The sequence below is a fragment of the Theobroma umbraticum genome, unplaced genomic scaffold, assembly GCF_002168275.2.
Source record: "Theobroma umbraticum cultivar Fairchild unplaced genomic scaffold, ASM216827v3 scaffold_147.0, whole genome shotgun sequence".
NCBI lineage: Eukaryota > Viridiplantae > Streptophyta > Magnoliopsida > Malvales > Malvaceae > Theobroma > Theobroma umbraticum.
Window position 1 is genome coordinate 9,951,113 of NW_018397259.1, and position 22,662 is coordinate 9,973,774.

Here is a 22,662-nt window from a genome sequence, read left to right on the forward strand (position 1 = left end):
CCCGAATTTTTTCTATTTTTACCCAGAAGGGCCGGGTCCTGGCCCATGGCGGGGTTTATTGGCCCAGGCTTAATTTCCCAGGAAGATAGCCTGAAAAGGACCCCTACATGGGCCTGATGGCCCGTTGGGCTAATTCGGATTTTATGGGAGAGAGGTGGCGGTGGCTCACCCGGCGGTGGACTGCTCACTGGTGGCTGTGGCTGTGGCTGCTGAACCAAGAGAAGAGAACAAAACAGAGTAATTATATTTATAATATACTTATAAAATATATGATTAATAGTGTTTTTTTGTTCGATCGATTGTAATTTTTTAATAATCGAATAGATTGTCCCTCTTATCTGATTAATATCAAAATCGAAAAATCAATCTAAATTAATTGAAATTCAATTTATTTCGATAGATTATTTTATTTTGAATCGATTAATTCTCAAAATATTGAATTAATTAGTAAACTTTAATTATTTAATAATTTTTTTAAAAAATAAAAAAATTACTCAGCAAAAAATAGAGTATTTATATTTGTAATAATATATTATAAGATATCTTTTGAATATAAAAAATTAATCGAAATAATCAGCTAAATTATCATTTTTAACTGATTAATATCGAAAATTTTTAAAAAAATTTGGTCTAAATTATTTGAAATTTAATATATTTCTATTGATATTTTAATTTGAATTATTCAATAAATTTTTATTTTAAAAGAAAAAATTAGGTAATAATTTAACATAAAATCCCATGTGCCAAAATGCCCAAGACAAGTCAATGTTTTCCAACACCGCACGACAGGCTTCCGCCCACAGTTTTTTCGCCAGTCACCAAATTGGCGTTGTCTTCTCTCTCTTTTTTGTATAAAAGGAAAATACTTTCTCACCGCAATACCAAATAATCAAAAGAAGACCGTTCTCTCTTTTCATCTCTGTCTCTGTCTCTCTCTCTCTCTTTCTCTCCTTGAGGCTTTTTTTCTTTCAAATATGGCGGAATCTAAGAGCAAGTTTGAATCCATAAGGGAATGGGTTGTCGATCACAAGCTCAGAACTGTTGGTAATTATTTTCTTTTCCAATTTTTGCTTCTTCTTTTTTGGGAAAAATTGTGGGTTTCATTTGTTAGGATGGATCTTAATTGTTTCTTTTTGGAACAATGAAGGGTGTTTGTGGCTTAGCGGTATTACGGGTTCCATTGCGTACAATTGGTCTCAACCTGGCATGAAAACCAGCGTTAAGATTATTCACGCTAGGTAAATCTTTTATCTTTTGCCATTTAATTTTCCTTTTGTTGCTTTATTTGGGTTATTGAAATTTTGATTCTTTCATGATTTCATGTTCTTGTAATGAATCTTTTGATGGACTCTTGGAGAAGGGTATTAGAAAGTAATGAAATTTTCTCCCTTGCTTGGTTACCGAGAGCTTGAAAAAAGGAAAAATTTTATGAAATTTTAATTTTTCTATTGGGGTGTAGCTCTTGTTTGGCGTGTTTGATAGTTTTATAGGGCTTCTAAGCATTCTTATGTTACTTTCGGTTTTGGGCCGTAAATGGTTTGATTCATTTCTGTTGCATGCAGTTGGTTTCGATTAGATGAGGCAAATTTCTCCACCACCCTGTTTGGTGATGCAAATTATGCTTTGTTTGGGGCTTGTTGATTGTTAGGGGATATGGTTTTGGTATTTAGCGCAGTTTTGGGAACTTTCTGAGGTCTTCCTTTCAGTCAATGGAGTTAGAGTTATGTAAAATGTTATGTCTGAATCCTTTTCAGAAGATTTCTATTATCTGATTAATTGGACAGTGGGAAGAATCAGAAACTGTCTTTCTAAACCATAAAAGAATTTGAATCATTAGAATGATGTGTGGTGGTTATATTTCAAGTGGCCTTTTTTAGGTGATGGTGACAACACATTGTCGTGTGATTTTGCTCCAACTTTACATGATACTATCAATTTGATTGCACATTTCCTGTCCTCACCTCTTAGTCTTAGCCCTAATAAAGGACATGGTGGAAAGGGAGGAGGGGATATGAAGGGGTAACAAAGGTAATATCTCCATCTATGTACATGTGCAAGGTTGACACCTCAGAAAACTGTGCTTTTCTCTTCCTTTGCTATACTTGCGCAAGTTTGACACCTCGTAAAATTGTGCTTTACTCTTCCTTTGCATTATTGTGGTACTTAAGTATTGTGGGCAGCTGTATTTAGTGGCCTGCATTTGTATGCATTGTAAAATTTTATCTATGTATTTCTTCAAATTGCCTTGCATTTTGTCTCAGTGAGCTTGTAATAGCTATCGGTGTTTACAATTTGCTTTATCATGCCTCATTGTTAACTTATCGTCTTTTGCCTTCAATTCAGGTTGCATGCACAAGCCCTTACATTGGCTGCATTAGTTGGTGCTGCAGTGGTTGAATACTATGATCACAGAAACAAACCCAAAGCTGATCAATATGCAAAGTTCATTCCAGTTGATAGCTACTCTCACAAGGAGTAGATGACTCTCTATATGACTCAGATAAATGTTTCTTAGGTCTATAACCTACTCCGGGTTAATAAAAGTTTTTGTTTGAAGAGGCATTATTTTTGCCCCTTCTCATCGCATTCTTTTCAACTGTTTTGGGTTATTTACATATCACATACCTGTGGGGGCTTGTAAGTGGATTGAGATAAAAGCTTGTACCTGAATTTACAGAAAAGAGAGTATTTTTTTCATCACTGATCATTTTGTGTTTGCCGTAAATGGATGGTTGGTTTGATTCTGATTGTGTCACTTGTGTTAGTTCTGGGAAAAATGAACATAGTTGAATGACTTTAAGAGAGGTTCTGCAGCCTTAGGCTGAGGATCTAATAGCTTGTCCTGAATTGCTTTGTGGCTATGTGCCCCAATGCTTCGGATTTTTTGGGTTTGGGTTCATATTGCCACTGTGGAACACAATGGTTAAGGTTCCCTATTTATAGGTCAATTATCCTTTTCTTTTATTATCAACCCCAGCAACAACCAAGGCAATGGCATTCACCTTACTACAAGCAAGAGCAAAGGAATTTTCAAGCATTAGAATTTCTAACAAGGAAATTTGGCTTTCAAACCCATCAAAATTAGTACTAATATTGAACAAATTTTGAGTTTGAACCTCAAATTTATATTAAATTTTGAAAAAGGAATTGAAAAAATAAGTGCTTGACGTCAATAATTGCCTTAATAAAACCTTGGCCGTTGATCACTTTACTTTTTTCACAGCAAACAGTGCACCACTGCCGCATCAGATCATCACTAGCACCAAGACTGTAGACCGAAATTAAGGTCCCAAATTCTGGAATGAGAAATCTCTCACCCCCTTAAAACCCTATCTTTTCTTCTTCTCAAGTCGCCGCCTTTTCTTCGCCGGTAACTCTCTTGCCCTTCCTTAGCAAGATGAGGTTAGCTGCATCTGTTGTTTGATCGTAAATGAAGGAAATTTGGATAGAAAATTTTCCTATTGAAAACACAAAGGAAAATCCATTGGTTAATCAAAGAATTTTACCTTTTTTAATTATTTTAATCAATGAAGCAATTCCTCTAGCTTTCCAAATTTTGACGTAATTCAAGCTGCTGCATTATTTCAGCTACCAAACAGTGTATAACTCAAAGATAGGCTACTTAAATGGTTAAATTTTCATACAACCTGATTGGAAGGGGGACACATCTATCATTGTATGTGATTGGTCAGCAAGAAAATGAGGGAAAAGTGTGAAAACTTACTCTCACCTTTTGTGGTGACAGGACTTACAGTAAATTTTGTTGATTTTATTCTTTACTTCATTGGGTGAATGCCGTGGGATAAATTGAAAATGAGTAGAGGTAGTGCGGCGGGACCCAAGGGGAAGAAGAAGGGAGTTACCTTCACTGTCGATTGCTCGAAGCCGGTGGAGGATAAAATCATGGACATTGCCTCCCTGGGGAAGTTTCTGTAGGAGACGATCAAGGTCGGAGGCAAGGCTGGTGCGCTCGGTGTAACTGTAACTCTCACTCGCCAGAAGAGCAAAATCGTTGTCACTGCTGATGGCGCCTTCTCCAAGAGGTTAAAAAAAAAAAAGAGGATGTTTTATTTTGCATTAAGATGGGATTATATGTTTCTAACTCATATGTGAAACTGTTTAAGGAATGAGGGTCCTTTGCTGTTATTATAAGCTTAAAACAATGGGCACTTGAAACTTTTGAGGAAGATATTTGACTAACCTATTGTACTTATATTTGTTCAAATTGAGATTGGTTTTGTTTTGCTTCTCTTCTGATAGCAATGTTTGCTCCGAGTAATAAACGTTAGTGTTGGCATCTGTAGTTGTGGTTTCTCATCTAACTGGTTTATGGTTCGAGTGTGGCCTCCATTAGTATTCTTACTCACATAAAGAAACTTCCATTCTCTGATTAAGCCAAAATTCCGTTTATGTGGCTAAAATACTGCAGAGTTAGCAAAACACCTTTACACTTTTCAGATGAAATATATTTTAGTTTTAGGTGTAGGGAATTAGCTGAATCTTTTAGTCAGAGTTGGGCTTTGATGTAATTTTGAATGTTGCATTTCAGCGTCATCCATTAGTTCCCTGATTAGCATCATTTGCTTGTAGAGTCTTGAAATGGCAGTTTACTATGTTGTATTGTTCATAGTTTTCGCTACCATTTAGACGCTTGGCATTGTGCTTGAACATATATGATCTCATGTATACTTATTTGCTACATGTTCATTCCCTCGGTTTCTTTCTGCAATTTTGTTCAGGTATCTGAAGTACTTGACCAAAATATTCTTAAAGAAACATAATGTACGGGATTGGCTCCGAGTGATTGCATCCAGCAAAGATCGGGCTGTTTATGAACAAAGGTACTTCAACATTGCTGAGAACGAGGGAGAGGAAGAAGACTCATAGCTGGGATCGACCAGTTGTAACACTAGTTGCTTGGTCATATTTTTTTCATTTTCAGTTTTTGATTGTTTTGAGGCTAAATATGTTGAACAATTGGGCTTACAAACTTATTTTTGAATATGAGATTTTGCAATGCCACTTTTTAAGTATTGGAATATTAAAGAGTGCATCATGGAATGTGGTATATCCAATTGAGCCCATTTTATGTTGTGATTTTGTCATTAATCTTAGAATGGTATCAGTAAGGAGGATTGGAGGCATTCAACTTATGACCATTTGCTAATTCTCTCAGCTTTTTTATTAGCTGATTCCATGGTGATGCTCGCCACGCCTCTAAGTTGCCGTCCTTCGCCTGTTTTCGAAAGCGTCACAGATGTTCATCATCTGGAGCCTAAACTCTACAGTCTGGGTCTGGGCTAGACCATGAGAAAAGGGTTCGAGCTAAGTTGGAGTACTGGCTCTTTGCCAATCCTGTGGAAAGGCTAAAGTTGGAATGGAGTTTATTTTGATGCAAAAGGCTTGAACATTCACGACTTAGTTCCGCTTTCCTAGTCCCATTCTTCCCAACCAATTAATGCAGAGTCAAGGAGTTCTGATCCCACATAATTTGTTCCCGGTCAGGATTTGATTTTCCTCTCGTTCACTTATGTCATAAGCTTAAAACTTTACCTAGGGAAAACTTTTATAGGGATATTCAACGAACATGGCTGTCATTGCAGCATTAATATGTTTTTCTGTTGTTTACTTTTTCTCTTGGTAGAACATTTTTAAGACAATAGAGGGATCTAAACCATGGGATGGGGTGAAGCAAGGAAGCAAATTCCTACCAAAGATAGGGAATCATATCTACCTAGGGAGTCTCCCTGTTGTCTTCAAAACCCAACACTCACTTCTTTGAGAGAAAAAAAATGAAAACAAAATACCCTTTTTTCTCTGTCTACCATTTAATCAAAAACTCGGGTCCAACACGCAACCCCAACGTGCAATTTCTTTCACTGGTCTCTCTGCCCTGTGCCTGCTTGCTGCATCATGCTCACCACCATCCAGTCTTTGCCATGCCAAAAGCCAAGGTCTCTTCCCCCCTTTTTTACCACCATTCAATCTTTCATTCATAGCCATCAATCCTTTTGGTCAAATGTCAAGTTCCCCAGCGTTCGATATATTTGAAAATATTTTTGAGAATCTAAGATTAGCCCCTGCATCAGATGCACCCACATATTTTTACTTGAGTGACAAGGCAAAAACCAGCTTTGGGAGAAACTTCACTACCCAAAGTTCAAATCCATGACGACAAATATAATAACAGCCCTAATAATAGTTGGAAAAAAGGGTTACTTTAATTTGAAACACGTCAAGTATCTGAAATGATTTAATGCCAAACAGGATGGCAGTAAAGAAAAACAAAGGACAGTCGCTCTTCCATTGTCTCCACCGCAACGCCAAAAAGCAGGAATTAGACTCGAGTTGACAGGAGTTAGATAAGGACAACGACTTTGATTTTGTTTTTTAAGTAAAGATTTGAGCTCGAGTTTAAGGCTAACAAGTTAAGGTACTGCTAAGGGAAACAAGAATTTTAAAGTTTCAATACAGATTTGTGATGACATGATGAGCCAAATTTGGATGAAAAAAAGAATTGGGTTTTGCTCGATTTTGGCGGCAGGAAGCATCCCCCACAAGACTGACCCAATTCATTACGTAATAGGGGGTAATATCTCAAACCCGCTAATCAAAACCGGTGAGAATAAGATTCACTGGAGGCTGTGTCAAATTTAAGGTCATATCTGTTAAGGGTGATACCATCAATTCTGGACCATTTTTCTAAAGGGCAAAAAAAATCCCGCTTTCATCACGTTGCAGTTGCATGTCACGTGCAAGGAGGATGGTGGGAACCCACAGCTTTGATTCTCACTGATAGGGCGAGTGCTGGTCTTGTTTCTGACCAGGGAGAGTGATGCTGCAATGTTAATTAATTTGAAGGGGGTTGTTTTTGCATCTTGAAATTCATTAAGGATGGTGGTGGGGGGGGGGGGGGGGCATGGCCTTTGCTACAAAGCAACAGATACCTGAAAACTTTAATTGGAGAGGTTGTCTTTAAAGAATGTCCACTTCTAGACTCAATCTCAATAAATCTTTTTCACCTCTTCTCTCTCTCTCTCTCCCCTGCAAAACTTGTAGTATATAAATGCATGAGAGTTCCTTGCTGTCCCAACTCACTCAGGTAAAATTTTCTTCTATGGTTATTGTCATGGTGGGTGAGTAGCTCTTGCTGGAGAAGCAGGGCACGTGCAAGGCCTGGTTTAGCTATCTCGAGTTTAACATGTTCCCCAGTGAACTTTGCACGTGCTCCCCTTCTCCACCATGAGTTCCTCACCTTTTTCTCTCATCTCTCTCATTGGTGGTTGCAATGCACCTCACCTGATATCAGAAGGTAAATGATAAGCTCCAGTTTTGCTATATTTCACTTCCCATAATGAATTCTTGTTGTTTTGGCATTTGTTAGCCTATCTCTAGAAATCAAAGGTTCATGAAAACACTGGCCAAGATGATTCATCACTTTCAATTTATGATATAGTATGTATGTGAGTGTGTGTGTATGTATATATATGTCAGATGTTATAGTTCTTGTTAGGTTTTCTTTCCAGTTTGCACTATGGCAATAAGCATTTTTCCATCATGAATTTGCATGGAAGACCAGCTCTGTCACATGCCAAACTGTTGCAATTATATAAGCATGGGCTGTTTATGAGATAAGGAGTACGCTTTCTTACATCCAGACAGTAGCCTGAGAACCAGAAATGTTAATTAGCTTCACAGTGGCCAAACTGCTACAGGCAAGCAGACGAGGTTTTGTCTCAGACAGAAGAGAAAAATGGTGAGAAATGGGACACCAAAGGTGCTAGAAACCTTGGTTCCTTTTTAACCATTCATCATCGATGAATATGTATACACCAATGAAAGAGGGTAGGAGTAGTAAATTTTTCTTCTTTTTTTTTCTTCTATTTTGGGTTTGCAGTATTTGATCCAAGTTTGTACACTAGCAAGAAGAAGAAAAGAGATGAATCCTTCACAGAGAAAAACAAAAGGCAAGTGCTTATTTGAAGAAGTAATGACTCCCTGTGCTTGACCAATGCAACGTGATGCATAGAAAATGTACTTTCCATTGTTGACTTGTGCCTCTCATCTCTCTCTCTCTCTCTCTCTCTCTCTCTCTCTCTCTCTGTGACCCTGTATCTCTATTACCTGGGTGAGTGTACGGAGAATATTGAAGCTGAAGCAAAAGAAACACACGCTTGGAAACTGTCCCATTTGTCACAGAAAGGAAGCAAAGATGGCGTAAGAGTTTATATAAATGGCAGTCAAAAAAGAGATTGGTTTTGTAAGCAAAGTGGCAGTGCCTTCCACTTTGCCTTAAAAACTGGGGGTTTCCTGCTTAATTTACCACACCCCAAGGTTCTTTTTTCTTTCTTAACTTATTCTCCAAAAAAACGAAATGGGGTTTAATTAAGGGGAGGAAGCTTAATTTGATAGGGCATTTAGGTGTTGGAAATTGAAACCAGATAAGGAGGGAGACAGTAAATGCAGATTGATCAGAACCTTAAAATGCAAGCAATGGTGCAAAAGATTGACACAGTGAGAGAGAGAGAGAGAGAGAGGAATATGCACACGCAATGCACAAATTTCTAGGCTTGGTGAAAACCCCACTATTTAGACAATGATTTTGTCACTTGCTATATATATATATGCATGCTTGAAGTCTGGCTTTGGTCCACCTGGAAGGATAACCATGGAAGATACAGAGACAAGTTCTGAAATTAAAAAGCTTATAAAGCATGGTTCCATCATATTTCTTTTCTCTTCACTCGAAACTTGATCTGATGCTGAAGGAAGTGAAAAGGACCATTAGAAAATGAGAGAAGAGGGGGAGACAAACGTTTAATTAGTTCCTGTGTTTTCCCTTTGCATGAATGCTCATGCAAGTTGCTTGGTACAACGGAAAAGTTGCTTGTATTTATTCTTTCTTACATAGTTTGCAGCATCAGATAGAACCCATACAGGTCTTGCCTGCAGAAAAATATCCCCATCGGTTTTCCTTGATTAATACCACTCAGGTTCACTTTGGGATCTGGACATTAACTTCAAGGATGCCATTGCAAAAGGTTTTCCTGGGGGATGTACTTCCTCTTCAGTCTTCATCAACCACACATTTCAGAAAGCTTAATTGCTATGCTACTTAGCCATCGTGAAGCAAAAGGAAGGGTGAGCAAAGGGGATAGAGTCCCAATATGTATGTATATATAATTAAACAAATCTAATATAAGGTTAGACCAAACTTAGACAGTTAAACTGATAAATATTAATGAATGAGTATATAATACATATATATATATATATATGTTTTAACCCTCCCCCAATTATAAAATATGTATATTAAAATTTTAATTTATATTCGAGTATTTTTGGTCCTTTAATTTGTACAAAATTCCCGATCCAAAAGTAGAATTCGATTTTTCCTTTTTTAAATTAAAAAAATATTTTTTTATTTTTAAAAACTAAAAAATATAAATATTCGGACATGTCCCTTGTTAAAGTATGCCATGGGCCTCACCAAGCCCACATATGTCTGTCAGTAAAACTCACTTTTGCCCACGATGAGTTCAAAACGGCTTGCGTTTTGACCAGAACAGGGAGACCGACAATCATTGTTCCTCTGCTCCCGAACTCAACCCCAGAGACTGCACCACCGCCAAATCCAGGTCAGCTTTATATAAACCCCGAAACTATGTTTTTGGATATACGTAATTTTGGTTTTAAGTTTCTGGGTCATGTTCCGATTATCGTTCGATTTCATAAAAAACAAGGCATTGAAGTTGATAGAGAACATGTTCGATGAAATGCTTGTGAGAGAAACCAATTAAGTTGTAGTATAAGTTTAAGGAATCTTTCTAAGCCCTTCGTTGTAAAAATCTTGTCCTCCAAGTCGTACCGTTTGTTTAAGGTAGTTGGGTTCTTAATCTTTTGCTTGAAACAGGACTGATTTGGTTTTGCTGGGTGTAGGAATAGTTGGAGTCAATTCTATCAATAAGGTGTTAAATTGAATATGAATGACTATGAAGTTCTAATGTAATACTATGTTCTTCAGAAGTTTGTTTCTTATTTGTACTAAGTCACTAAATCGTTTAAATAATCTTTATATATGTATATATATTTTGATTGCTGGAAACATGGGCAAGGATGTATCACTTTGTAGCATATTTGATGCTAAGAAGTTCACTGGGCCAAACTTCTTGGATTGGAATAGAAATTTGAGAATCGTTCTGGAAGCAAAGACAAAGTCGTGTGCCTTTAAGAAAGCTTTGACAGAAGTTCCTGCTGAGTTCACTGGGCCAAACTTCTTCGATTAACATAGAAATTTGAGAATTGTTCTCAAATCCAAGGAAAAGTTGTATGACTTTAAGAAAGCTTTGCCGGAATTCCTTGCTGAGATCACTGAGCGAAACTTCTTGGATTGGCATAGAAATTTTAGAATCGTTCTCAAATCTAAGAAAAAGTCTTCGTCAGAAGTCCCTGCTGAGGATGCTGAGGGTTTTGCAATTCATTTCTCAAAACTCAAAGGATTTGCTTTTCAATTTAGTAAAATATTTGGTATAATGTTACTCTTTCTAAAATCAGATTTCATACATATGACTACTGAGCTTTTCTTTTCTCTGTAATTTGAGATACTTTTCTTTACTATTTTGATAATTTATAATCACATTTTCTGTGGCATTTTCTCCTTAAAATGATCAAGACGTTGTTGTTTGAGTTGATCTAATCTTTTCTTTGTGGACAGAGATGGTTATCCCTCCACCTGTTAGGCCGCCAAGAATTACGAAATTTCTAAAGCCGTATGTCCTGAAGATGCATTTCACAAACAAGTATGTTAGTGCCCAAGTAATCCATTCTCCAACTGCAACCGTAGCTTCTTCAGCAAGCTCACAGGAGAAGGCCCTCAGGGCAAGCATGGAATCTACTCGGGATGTGGCAGCTGCTGCCAAGATCGGGAAGCTACTTGGGGAACGGTTACTGCTCAAAGAGATACCTGCTGTTTCTGTTTTCTTGAAGCGAGAACAGAAGTATCATGGTAAGGTGAAGGCTGTCATTGATTCTCTCAGGGAAGCAGGTGTCAAATTGCTTTAAACTAGATTAAAAAAAAATCGAAAAATGCATTTAGCTTGCTCATCCCATGCTTCTTTACTGATTCATCTATGTTCCTGAATGATAACTTGGCTAGACCCAAAAATGAAATGCATTGTTGGTTCTGTTCTATGAATGGTGTTCTCTTTTAGTTGCAATCTTTTTATGTTATTATCTTACTACCATTCATAATTCCCATTGGTGAACTGATTTCTTTTGCAAAACCCAATTATAATTGGAGGCCCAGTTCTTCTGAATTTCCAAAGTTTTTAGTCCAATTGTTTCCTCAGCCACAACATGAATAAGACTTGGTCAAGTCCTAACCTTTTTATTCTTTCTTTATCCTTTATTTTTGAGTCTTTATTTTTTCATAGTCATAAATATAATGTAATTCAAATAATCTAAAGCAAAGTGGAAACAGGTTTAGAACTTTAAATCGTGAAGTAGACATATAGTTACGTTTTGTCTTGTTGGGTTGACTTATTGGGTCTGTTCATTGAACCAAAATAAAAAAATAAAAAAAAATCCATACCTGTTTAGTAATTGTTCAAATCTCAATAATTTGTTGATATACTATTTTAAGTCATGTAGGTAAATGAATGATTGACTTTCAATAAACAGAGCAAAAGTCTTTAACACTAATCTTACCTTAATCTAAACCACTTGAATTTAAAGTAAACTTGATAATTTGTATTGTCGCGTTTTAATCGTATTTTATCTAAGTATGATATTAATAGTTATATGAGTGAAAATAGATACGACATCTTAAAGGGATCAAGATTTTAAGTACGATATTAATAGTTATATGAGTAAATATAGATATGACACCCTAAAAGAATCAAGATTCTAAATAGGCATGTGAATACGTTTGTTATACGATATGATACAATTAACAATTGATTAAATAAGTTGAATTAAATTTTGTATAACATAACTCAATTGTAATTCATCAAACTAATTTGGCTAATACAATTTGCCTATTTAAAGGGGTATCATAAAAAGGTTAAATAGATGTTAACAATTATATAAATAAATACGAGTATAATATAATTAATTGAATACATTAAGTTTCTAAATAGATGCGTGAATACATTTATTAAACATGTTACACGATATAATATGATTAACAATTATTAAACAAGTTGAGTTAAAATGTACGACATGATACGATTATTCTGTGATTAACTCATCTAAACGTAATTAGCATGATTTACCTATTTAAAAAAGTATCATAAACAAGTTAAATAAATTATATTCTAAGAATAGACATGATATGACAATTATTTAAATAAGTTTATCGTGTTATATGCGAATTAAGCAAATTTAATCAATTTAAGACACATAATATGATAATTTTAAATTCAAATTTACTTAATTTCGTAACGTATTAATGGGTTATGTCTAAATCGTCGGATCTAATTTAAAAGTAAATAAAAGTAAAGTTGAAAGTTGAGTAAAGGTTAAGGTTTTGGTGGATAGGAAAAGGATTTTGACTTTAAATCGTTGGGAGGAAGACAAGAGGAAGTAATCAAAAGAAAACCAACTCGGCAACCTCATTTTAATAATGTGATTAAGTTAAAAGTCACCATAATTTCCCCATCAAAGTTTCTTAATCAAATGATTTGGGCCATTGCTCTCTTTTAAAGCAGTCCAATAGAAGCAGTTTAGTGTGACTAATCACTATGTTAATTATTCATGATTAATATAACAAGAGCGGATTAATTATTGTCTCAAGATTCTACTACTATCTCGTGATAAATACAACAATATATCACAAAGGCGGCTGAGAATCCAGTTAGGTCACCCTCGTAATTTCCTCCAAAAACCCTGACTGTTTACGATCTAGCTGGATAAAGTAAGGGGTATTTTCGTTCTTTCGGCCATTGCTAAAAGATGACCCGGTCACGTGACAGGCCCTGACTCCTAAGATCTCCGAGTTTTTTGGTCCCACCTGTCACACCGATCTTATCCTCAACCACGTGCTCCTCGATCCGTTTGCCACGTAACTACTTTTTTCTTAGATCCAAGTCGACGGTCCGGATTTGTGATAACTTATTCGACCTTTAACCCCGTCCCCGCCTCATTTTGGTCGTTAAATATCTCCGTCACTCCTCTCGCAATGTTCTCTATCCTGGCTATCGAGTTTCTTTAAATAAGAAGGATCATCAGATACGCCGGATCTGCTAAAATACGCCGATCTCCTGCTTAGCTTCCGACCATATGGGGCTACTTGACCAGTTGTGGGACGACACCGTTGCGGGTCCCCGACCCGATAACGGCCTCGGCAAGCTCCGAAAGCACTCCACTTTCACTTTCCGGCCTAACTCCGCCAAGGGTACGCCTTAGGCCCTCCCCTCTCTTCCCCAACCTCTTGCTATCTGTCGTCGGTGGCGGCGTGGTGCCCTTTAGCCATATATAAACGACAAATGTCTCACTAAAAGTAATCGAAATAGTCACCAAAAGTAATTGAAAGTTGTAAATAGAACTGGCGAGCAGCTACTAATAAAGCGAGAATTGTTATGAAATGAAATTTTATTATTTTGATCAGACGTTTACGATTTTATTTACAATTTCTCGTGATTATTTTTAAAAGTTTTGGTTTGGTGATCTAATGATCAGAAACTGATGGTGGGAGTGTGAGATCGTACGGTGATGAAACGTCGGAGGAAGCGACGAGAGTGACACGTACTATTATGATAGTAAAACCGCCGGGTTATCAGAATGGATCGCCTCCTGTTTCGCCCGCCGGGTCGACTCCTCCGGTATCTCCTTTTTCCGGTAATAATATATCCTATTTCCTTACTTGTTTTTTCCTCTGAATGCCGAATTTGTCCCTGCTTTAATTCCTTAAATCCCAAAATATCGTCTCCCGGAAAGGTGGAGTATTGTGTCTAGAAACATCTCCATAAGTGGACTATTGAAGGGTAGTTCCGTCAACATATATTTTTTCTGATAAGTGGACTTTTGGAGGGTATTTATGTCATTTAACGTTTTTGTATGTTTCCTACATGGATAATGATAATGCAATGTTAGGTGGATGCAAGGGTGTTTTTGTCCGAGAGTTAGGAGGTTGACAATTTTGTCCTCGTTGACGTACAATCATGCATGAATACAACAAGCTTAGAGAAATATAAACATCTGCCCTAGTTTGGTCCATCTAGGTTGTTTTGCTTTGTTAAATTCATCAATAATTTATGGTGTCTTTTATGGCGGTCTAATTCTATTAATGTTTTGGGGTCCTCTGTTTGTGGGATATATCGTCACGAGTATCCCCACGCCTTTGCATATATATATATATATATATATGTATGTATAAGAAAATGTAAACCATAGTTATCACGTAAGGTTTTATTTTGCATAGCGAATATGTCATCCATTTAGGTTTTTGTTTCGTAGAATTTAACTATATATATATATATATTGATGTAAATCAGAGCTATCACGCAAGATCTTATTTTGTGTAACAAATATGTCATCAAACTTGGCACATTTTAGTTGATGTAAATGTCATTGTTGTACAATTGCTAAAGTCTTGGATGCATATGGCCTAAATTTAGTGAATTGTCCGAATTTGGTTTTTCATGCATTTAAGGTTGAAAATTACACTGGTTAGGATTGAACATAAGTTATATAAATGATCTTAATTACCATTCCGTAATTGAATTTAGTTTAGTATTATTTTGTATAAGTTTGAATATGATTAGTTGGCTTAAAGTTTAGTAAGTTGTTAACGTGGATGATGTTGTTTAGGAGGCAGAGAATCGTTCCGATTTCGGAGAAAGTCCACATCGGATGCATACGAGAAGGCCAGCGAGGTTGGACCAAGGAGCCCTCATCCTCCTTACGACTTGTGAGATATGAGCCATCTCCCCGTCTTATTCGGCGACAAAGCAATGCTTCTATCCATGTTTGCAGCTTTAAAGTTAATGTTATGTCAAGCTAGGTTTGGTACTGTTTTTGAGCAGTTCGTTGGATGTGTAAACTATTGTCAAATGGGTCACGGGGTTGGAAAAAAAGGCTGTAACTATGTAGAGATGGTAATGTAGTTTGCTACCTTTTGTATATATTGAGCTTGTCTCGTTTTCCCCTCCGCAGTTTGTTTGTTTCTCTGGAAAAACCTTGTTGGAATAAGATTTCAGTGTCGTTTTCCCCTGTTATTGATCGTCCAAGCTGTGTGTGCTTTCTCGATTTCTGTTTCTATGGAGCCAGGATGGTGGTGGGCTTTTGATGTTGGATCGGATGAGGATCTTTCTGTTTGCAAAAGGTAGAACAGGGTAAGCCGTGGGTGGTGGCTGTCGTGGGGTTAGCAACAAAATGTGTAGGAAATCTGTCCTTTGTTGATCACTTGGGTTTTTAGTGATCAGGGAGGTCAGGATCGATGCAAGTGTTTCTCCGTATTTGTGGGCTTATAGCCAAAATCTTTGCACGATAATCGAGTATTTACGTTATCGAGAATTTACATTATCTGATTTAGTAAGTAAAATTAAAATATTTTATAATTGAGTTTTGATAAAATTTTAATAATAAAATAATTATTTTTTAATAAGATTTTAATGCTAATTAAAAATTTTTCACAAGTTCGGATAAGATCATGACAATGATTGAAAATTACGGACATTCTCTTGGTTTTAAAGAATTAAAGACAATCTTTGCATCTGGTAGAATTTTCTTTGGTTGAACTTGAACCACTTGTGATTTCATATTTCTTAAGATAACATTTTGTTCTTAAATGATTGTTTTCATTTATTTTTTTATAGAAATTAAAATAAAAAGTTTTGAATTGAGGGTGATGATATATAAATTAAGTAATAGTAAGAATTAAAGAAGTTGATATTGCTTAGGGATGACGATGATGATATATAAATGTGCATCTTATATTATCTGATTCGTTTTTATAGAATTAAGGTAGATAATATATATAGACATAAACTCGATACTAGAGTATTTTACAGGACAAAGATAGCATTTTTAATTCCCTAAGGCCCACGTATGTTCTAAACCCATTTAAACGGGCTTGTATGTTCTGCATGTGGGACACAAGCCCACGATGATTTCTCGGGTCGAATGTGCATACTTGGGTAAACGAATACCCGAAAACCCAAGACGACTCAGAGACTGGTTGACGCACACGTGTGGATTGACGTTGTTTCAGGTCTCTGTTGATCTGTTCGATTGTTCTTGTTGTTTTTAACTCTTGGAGCACTGCAATGTACTAACAAGGTTCCCCGCTTGGATTCTGGGTCTTCTCAATGATTCAGAGCTCAAAAATCAGGGAAGAAGTAAGAGCAATGAAGGATATGGAACTCGGATTTCTAATATTTCTTCTGCTTTTCAACCTGCTACTCCCCTTTTCGTCTGGTAAAAAGAAAAACGAAATCTTTTCCTTTTCTTGTTTTCTTAGGGCGCTTTGGCTGCAAATTTTGACTTGGGTTTCTCTCTTTTGTTGATATTGGTGTGGGTTTTATTTCAAGTTGGAGATTAGGCATTGGTTATCTATGTTGCAAAGCTTTACGATTTGAATTGCTGGTTTTCTGATTGAAGGAGATTGCTTTGGCCTCAATCAATTGAACTACGATGTTAAGAAGTTCTTTGTTGATTCATTTGTTTGTTATTTTTGCTTTAAATTGAGTGAGATTTTGTTGAAGATGGAGAATATTTGCTTTTTGTGGTAGCTAGATATTTTGGTGATGTTAAGCTTCGAAGTTAGCTGCTTTACACACGTGTTAGATTACTATTTATGTAGATATTGCTCTGTCCTCTCAATTTGCTGAGATCCTAGGTGAGATAAGGTCCCCATGTCTAAATAGAACAATCACAATTCTAGTTGTAAATTTTGCTATCAAATCTGCAGCATTTAAGTTCATTCATTTTTGTATCTATGCAGGACATACTGATGGTGTGTGCGTATCTCAAGGTGGTCGTTTTCCACCCTTCTCCTCTGAAGGGAAGCCTCCAAAAAGGGTCGGCAAGGGACACCAGGATTTGACACTTTGTAGGGTGTTTCGGAAAATGACTTGCTGTGATGCTGCCCAGACACATCCTGCTTTGCTTTCTACTAGGAAGCTGGCTTTAACAGGAGAAGCGAGCCCAAAATGCTTGCAATTGTGGGAATTGTTGGAATGTTCCATCTGTGATCCACGTGTTGGTGTTCGGCCTGGACCCCCACTTATATGTACCTCCTTCTGTGACAGAGTATTTCAGGCTTGCTCTAATGCTTACTTCTCGATGGATGCGAAGACACAGGTACACAAGTGTGTCTAATTTCTTCTAGATTGTAAGTTTCAGGCGAAGGTCATGCATATAATGGGTTGGGTTGGGTTAGGTTGGCTGGGAGGGGGTGGGGGTTGAGATTGTTGCATGTTGATCCAGTTTTAGAGATCCTCTACAGAGCCGTCAGCTCTTAGGTTATGTTGGATGATCTTTTCTTTTTCCAGCTTTCATTTTAAATTGTTCTTATTGGTGGCTACGATGGTTATCATGATGGTGCTTCCCATCATCTAATGAGGTGTATGATCTTCTCAGTTGTGCCAATGAATCAATGCATTTGAGCCTTGGAGCTTTATTTTATTTTGCTCTGTGTCCTGCTGTTTTAGTATCTTCTAGGTGAGGTGTTTCCATAGGTTCAATTCAAGCATAGTAAATTTTTGTCAGGTTCTAGCACCATGTGGAGTCAATGACTTTGTTTGTGGTAGAGCTTCGGAATGGACATCCAATGGCACAGAACTATGTCGTGCTGCAGGTTTTGCTGTTAAACAGTCTGATGTAGTGAATGGTGGTGTTGAAGAAACATCTTGTTATGGTGGCAAAGCCAGTCTTGATTCAATTGCTGATTCATGGGGAGCTTCACAATCTGAGAAGCCCCACAAAACTGGGAACTTTGGGCTCTTAGAAGATTTCCAGCAGTGGCTGCATGATATGCCATCTAGTGAAAGAGTTTCTTGGGCAGTGGGAGGCATGGTTCTTACAGCAGGCCTACTGTTTATAAGGTTCAGTAACGTCCTTGCGAAACATTAAGTTTTCTGCATGACATGTGATTTAGTTTCTAAAATTTTATTTAGTTTCATTTAGTACATCCTCTCCTCATCAAAAGAAGATTAGGTTCATTACTCAGCAGATTAGACATTTTTTACTTCTCGGACTGTATCCTCTCCTCATGGAAGGATGACTACATTTGTAAAAGTATTGCACTGCTAAGTGGACTCCACCAAGCCAGTGTAATTAAGGTGTTTATACCATGTGAAATGTGATGAGGCATTGTCTAGTTCTTTGGTTTAGTTTTGTCATTATTATTTTGTTACTGTTTTGAACTTAAGCAATACTTAATTTCCGACTGTGCAGCAAAAGAAAGAGCTATAGTCAACGCCAAAAGCATGCAGCTATTCAACGGACTGCAAGGAGACTAGATGGCAAGATGAACCAGACGTCCCCTTCTAATCAGGGAAATAGGAAAGGAAGTCGAAGATGAACATCTCTTTCAATCTTGCAATTAACTATTGGAATTTGTAAGAATTTGGGATTTATATTCTTTGATGTTTTCATTTTCCACCATTGAGTTCTTGTTTTTAACATACTCCTTTTTGTAATTTGTGCAGGATGTTAACTCTGGTATCTATGGAGTTCACGACTTCTCCACCAAGGGCTAGACTGATCAAGATTTCAAGATGCTTGTTTTGGTTGAATGAGAAATTAAGTGAATCCTCCAGTTGTACAAGAACAAATCATTTTGATAATGGCTGACATAATTATGAGTTAGTAAGAAATTTATAGAAGATGAAGAAAGCTATTTTCTGCTTACTCCTTGAAAGAGGATGTCAGAGAACAAGCAGATTCCTGTTTGTTACGCATTTGAATATCCTAGTTCTGCACTTCCATTGTGAAATTGTAGCGAAGATAAAAGTTCGTTGTAGTCTTTTCTGGTCTGAAAAGTTACTTCAAATGTTTTTTCTGAGTTTGGAATCCTCTTTTGTTATTTACTTGGATGATATTGTTAATCCTCTTTTGAATGTCCGTTATGATGCTTAAATATTAATGATTGTGTGATACAAGGAACTGCTTGGGGAGACAATAAGAGGACGCAAGCTGTGGACAAGAATGAAAGCCAACCAACTTTCAAGCTCAGTCTCTATCAACGTTTAAGCAGGTTTTCCTGGATGGTGGTTAGTAAATGTCCCCTGCCACGTATGATACTGTCTTTTGCTCTCTTCTGCTTCTCCACCTGTCCTGTCCAGCTGTCCTGTTGATAAAATAAATGAGAAAAGAAAACATCTGCTTCCATGGGTCACGTTTGTGGTAGGAGAGGAGGCTGCTAGGTGGAGCTACACCCTTGCACGTCCATCTCATGTTGTTATTGGCGACAGGGATGTATATTTCCATCATGGAAGATTTTTCTGCAGGCTGATTACCGTAAATCTTCCTTCTATTCCCCCTCCGGAATGGAGATATTCTTTCATTAAGAGCCATTTTTTAATTTGCTAATGCTTGCTCTAACATTTGCAGTGGAAGTGATATGTAAAAGATTAATTTATTAAATTGAGCAACATGTAGGTTTATAAGTTCAAAACTTTTCCTTTTTTATTTGACTAATGAAAGATTTCGTAACATTCTCTTTCATTGGAATCCATAATGCTCTTGTTATTTTTGACATGACATTAGAATTGAATTCGAGTTGGTTTTAAACCAACTTATTGAAGTGTGTAACATTCACATTTATAAATTCAGGAAATTCAGGATCTCTCTCTTATTCGATATAAGATTCTGTAACCCTAACAACATGCACAGTGCTCATTTTGAATTAGCAATTCATTCATTTAGGAAGTTCACTTCTGAAACAGAAAATTATGTATCATCCAATCTTCCTAGGCTAATCAGAAATGGAGGCTGATGTACAAATATATCCAACGCAAATTAAGGCAGATCCAACCCCACTCACAGATAGCACACTGATAGTGAGTAGCCAGAGCACAAACGAGACAAAAATGTGTCCAATGCAAAAAAAAAAAAAAAGGTTACTGCACAGAAGAGAAAAATGGTTGGTTGATTTACAGACTTTCTGATAATTTCCTTGCAATCAAATAACCAGCAAGCATCAATCTCATGGAGGGTTCCTTGTAAAACGCCCATCCGTGTATGAGATGATCAAAGCTTTTGATCAGAATGACGGATTCCCGGAAAGCCCTTCTTCACTGGCAGATCAAATCTTCCCAATCTTTGAGGGCTGTTGATAACAAAGACACAACCGAGGAGGGGATCATATTCCAGGCAAATATTTGAAATGTTTTCTGCAAAACCAGATATATGATACAATTGCCTGGCTGTACATACCTTCTTCAGGGGCAACTTGTTAGAACTGCTTGGTGATGCTTTATTATCAGCTGGTTTCAATATCTCAAAGGAGCACACAAGAGATTCATCAACACTCAACAGAGCACCAGCATTGTCAAACTCCCCGCCATAGTTTGGAGCTGAAAATATTGTTACCAATCTTCGTTTTGCAAAAAACTCATAGCCATCCTCCACAACCTGCGAATTAGAACTTGGAAAATCTCAATCCAGACAAATTGGATGAAGCAATTAGTATAATTCTTGGTGATACTGTAAAGGCTAGTCCACACTCAATTGCTGGTTGTGGGTCGTTAATGGTCATCAAAATGCATGCTATCATCTAGCCTTTTCCAATAACTGTTTTGAAGTAATCTCAAATTACACAACAAGCCTGCAAATCCATAGAATTAGAACAAGAAAATCAAGATATGTTAAGGCAATACCATTCTTAAGCACTTTTATGTTGATTGCATTTCTATGCAAACAGAGACAAGAGATGCTTACTGCCAACTAGATGGGTGTTTTTGGACATTCTTCAGGCAAGGTCTAAACTAAACTGGTTAGTATCCTAAAGGGGAAGAAGGTAATAAACGCTGTATTGCATATGCAAAACTACAACCATACATTCATAATCATTGTTCATCTTAGCTCAAACTAAACTGGCTTACCTGATGACCTCGGCAAATGAGATCAAGGTCATTCTTATCTAAAAATTCAGCAACTATATCAGCTCCAAAAGTACATGAAACTCCTCGATCACTATCTGCCCAGCCCTCAACCTTGGGGTCAGGATCAGACCAAAGTAGATCGCAGAGAAGACCATTATCAGGAACTTCTGTTGGCCTTTGAATTTCCTTTATTTGATCCAAATTTTCCAACTCCGGGGACAACCCTCCATGCATGCAAAGTATCTTGTCATCAATGAGTGCAGCCACCGGCAAGCTATTGAAGCAGTCTGTGAATATTTTCCAAAGCCTAACGTTAAATCTCCTTTTACACTCATCATAAAACCCGTAAATCCGGTTGATCTTTGCATCTTCATGGTTTCCCCTTAAGAGGTAAATTCTGTCAGGATATCTGATTTTATAGGCCAAAAGCAAACATATTGTCTCCAAACTTTGCTTGCCTCGATCTACATAATCCCCCAGGAACAGGTAGTTTGCAGAAGGAGGGTAGCCACCATATTCAAAGAGCCTCAGAAGATCTTGGTATTGTCCATGTATATCACCTGGTTATAACAAGCCATATCCAATTCATTAAATGAACCAGGCATACAAATTATCTCAAATTTATCTCCCCCACACATAGGAATTGTTCTGCAATTTCCCACAAATAATACAATTTACATGAGATACCAAAATCAGTTCCAAATTTGGCTCCAAAAATTGATGCCATCTAAATCTTACCAAGGAAAACCATCAAATCATTAATTACCAACAACCGCAACCACAACCACAAAACAACGAGCTTGAGATTCATAATTCAATAGAAAAGAAAGAGAGAGAGAGAGAGGAAGAAAGCTGACCACAGATTCTGATGGGAGCACGAATCTGAAGCAGATTAGGCTGTGAAAGGAAGACTTGACGAGCATTAACACAAAGCTGACGGATCTCTCCTTCAGAAAGCTGCACCTGCTGCCTCCTCTACCGTCCAACAACCTTCTTATTATATCATCCAATACTCCCTTATCCATCATTCCTTCCATCGTCATCATCATCATTTTCTGCTTCAAATTCACCACCAAAAATTCCTTGCAAAATACAGATAATCCAACTGAATTCTGTTTAACTTTTTTTTCTTTTTTTATTGAGAGAAAACAAATAAGAAACCAGAAAAAAATGGGTATAAAGAAAGAGATAGAAATAAATCAAAAAGACTTAAAACTATTCAGATAGAGAGAGAAAAAGGGTGTTGTTTCTAATGAGAAAAAAATGAATCAAAAAAGCCAAACTTTTCACATGAAGAGAGAGAGAGAGAGATTAATAAGGTCAACAAAAAGACCCCATAAAAAAGTGGAAATTTATATAAAATAGAGTAAAAAGCATAACAAGTACCCACCTTTACAAAATAAAGAAGAGAGAAATATTTAGAGTAATACAGCGATGTTGGTTGTCATTTTCTTCGTGAATCTTTTGTTTCTATATCTATCTATATCTATATATGTATGTATGTATATTTATACTTGTAAAATTATTAGTTTTGATCTCTCTGAAGCTTTTTTATCTAGCCCAACTGCCAAGAAAAGATTCAACATGACCCATTAGTTGAAACCTTCAAAGGTAA

General features: G+C 36.9%; 5 protein-coding genes and 1 pseudogene across 8 annotated transcripts; 5 read left to right on the top strand and 1 right to left on the bottom strand.

Annotated features, from left to right (window-relative positions):
• The first annotated feature begins 843 nt into the window (after window positions 1-843).
• On the top strand, window positions 844-2,700 carry LOC110415313 (uncharacterized). Its single transcript, XM_021426929.2, has 3 exons — window positions 844-1,044; window positions 1,148-1,238; window positions 2,344-2,700. Exons 1-3 carry the CDS (start codon window positions 975-977, stop codon window positions 2,477-2,479), a joined length of 297 nt encoding a protein of 98 aa, XP_021282604.1. The 5' UTR covers window positions 844-974; the 3' UTR covers window positions 2,480-2,700.
• A 739-nt stretch (window positions 2,701-3,439) lies between these two features.
• On the top strand, window positions 3,440-5,070 carry LOC110415533 (large ribosomal subunit protein eL22z-like; annotated as a pseudogene). Its single transcript, XR_016351136.1, has 2 exons — window positions 3,440-4,043; window positions 4,740-5,070. The product of XR_016351136.1 is annotated as a large ribosomal subunit protein eL22z-like (transcript).
• A 4,409-nt stretch (window positions 5,071-9,479) lies between these two features.
• On the top strand, window positions 9,480-11,190 carry LOC110415501 (Ribosomal L18p/L5e family protein). Its single transcript, XM_021427172.2, has 2 exons — window positions 9,480-9,638; window positions 10,715-11,190. Exon 2 carries the CDS (start codon window positions 10,717-10,719, stop codon window positions 11,059-11,061), a length of 345 nt encoding a protein of 114 aa, XP_021282847.1. The 5' UTR covers window positions 9,480-9,638; window positions 10,715-10,716; the 3' UTR covers window positions 11,062-11,190.
• Window positions 11,191-13,173: 1,983 nt separating this feature from the next.
• On the top strand, window positions 13,174-15,215 carry LOC110415898 (Dormancy/auxin associated family protein). 3 transcript variants are annotated; one of them, XM_021427662.2, is made up of 3 exons: window positions 13,174-13,393; window positions 13,678-13,836; window positions 14,809-15,215. In XM_021427662.2, the coding sequence occupies exons 1-3, from the start codon at window positions 13,279-13,281 to the stop codon at window positions 14,910-14,912; spliced, it is 378 nt and encodes a 125-aa protein (XP_021283337.1). In that variant the 5' UTR covers window positions 13,174-13,278; the 3' UTR covers window positions 14,913-15,215. The 3 variants fall into 3 exon arrangements, with proteins under 3 accessions (XP_021283337.1, XP_021283338.1, XP_021283339.1); XM_021427663.2 differs by having other exon boundaries at window positions 14,816-15,215; XM_021427664.2 differs by having other exon boundaries at window positions 13,678-13,820.
• A 986-nt stretch (window positions 15,216-16,201) lies between these two features.
• LOC110414818 (folate receptor family protein) lies at window positions 16,202-19,053 on the top strand. The gene is made up of 5 exons (XM_021426230.2): window positions 16,202-16,416; window positions 16,943-17,301; window positions 17,710-18,044; window positions 18,397-18,560; window positions 18,651-19,053. Exons 1-4 carry the CDS (start codon window positions 16,308-16,310, stop codon window positions 18,521-18,523), a joined length of 930 nt encoding a protein of 309 aa, XP_021281905.1. The 5' UTR covers window positions 16,202-16,307; the 3' UTR covers window positions 18,524-18,560; window positions 18,651-19,053.
• A 786-nt stretch (window positions 19,054-19,839) lies between these two features.
• Window positions 19,840-22,421, bottom strand: TOPP8 (Calcineurin-like metallo-phosphoesterase superfamily protein). The gene is given in 5 exon segments (XM_021426228.2): window positions 19,840-20,272; window positions 20,380-20,577; window positions 21,048-21,607; window positions 21,905-22,018; window positions 22,021-22,421. Coding segments are annotated over 5 exon segments (975 nt in total). The 5' UTR covers window positions 22,100-22,421; the 3' UTR covers window positions 19,840-20,248.
• Window positions 22,422-22,662: the final 241 nt, after the last annotated feature.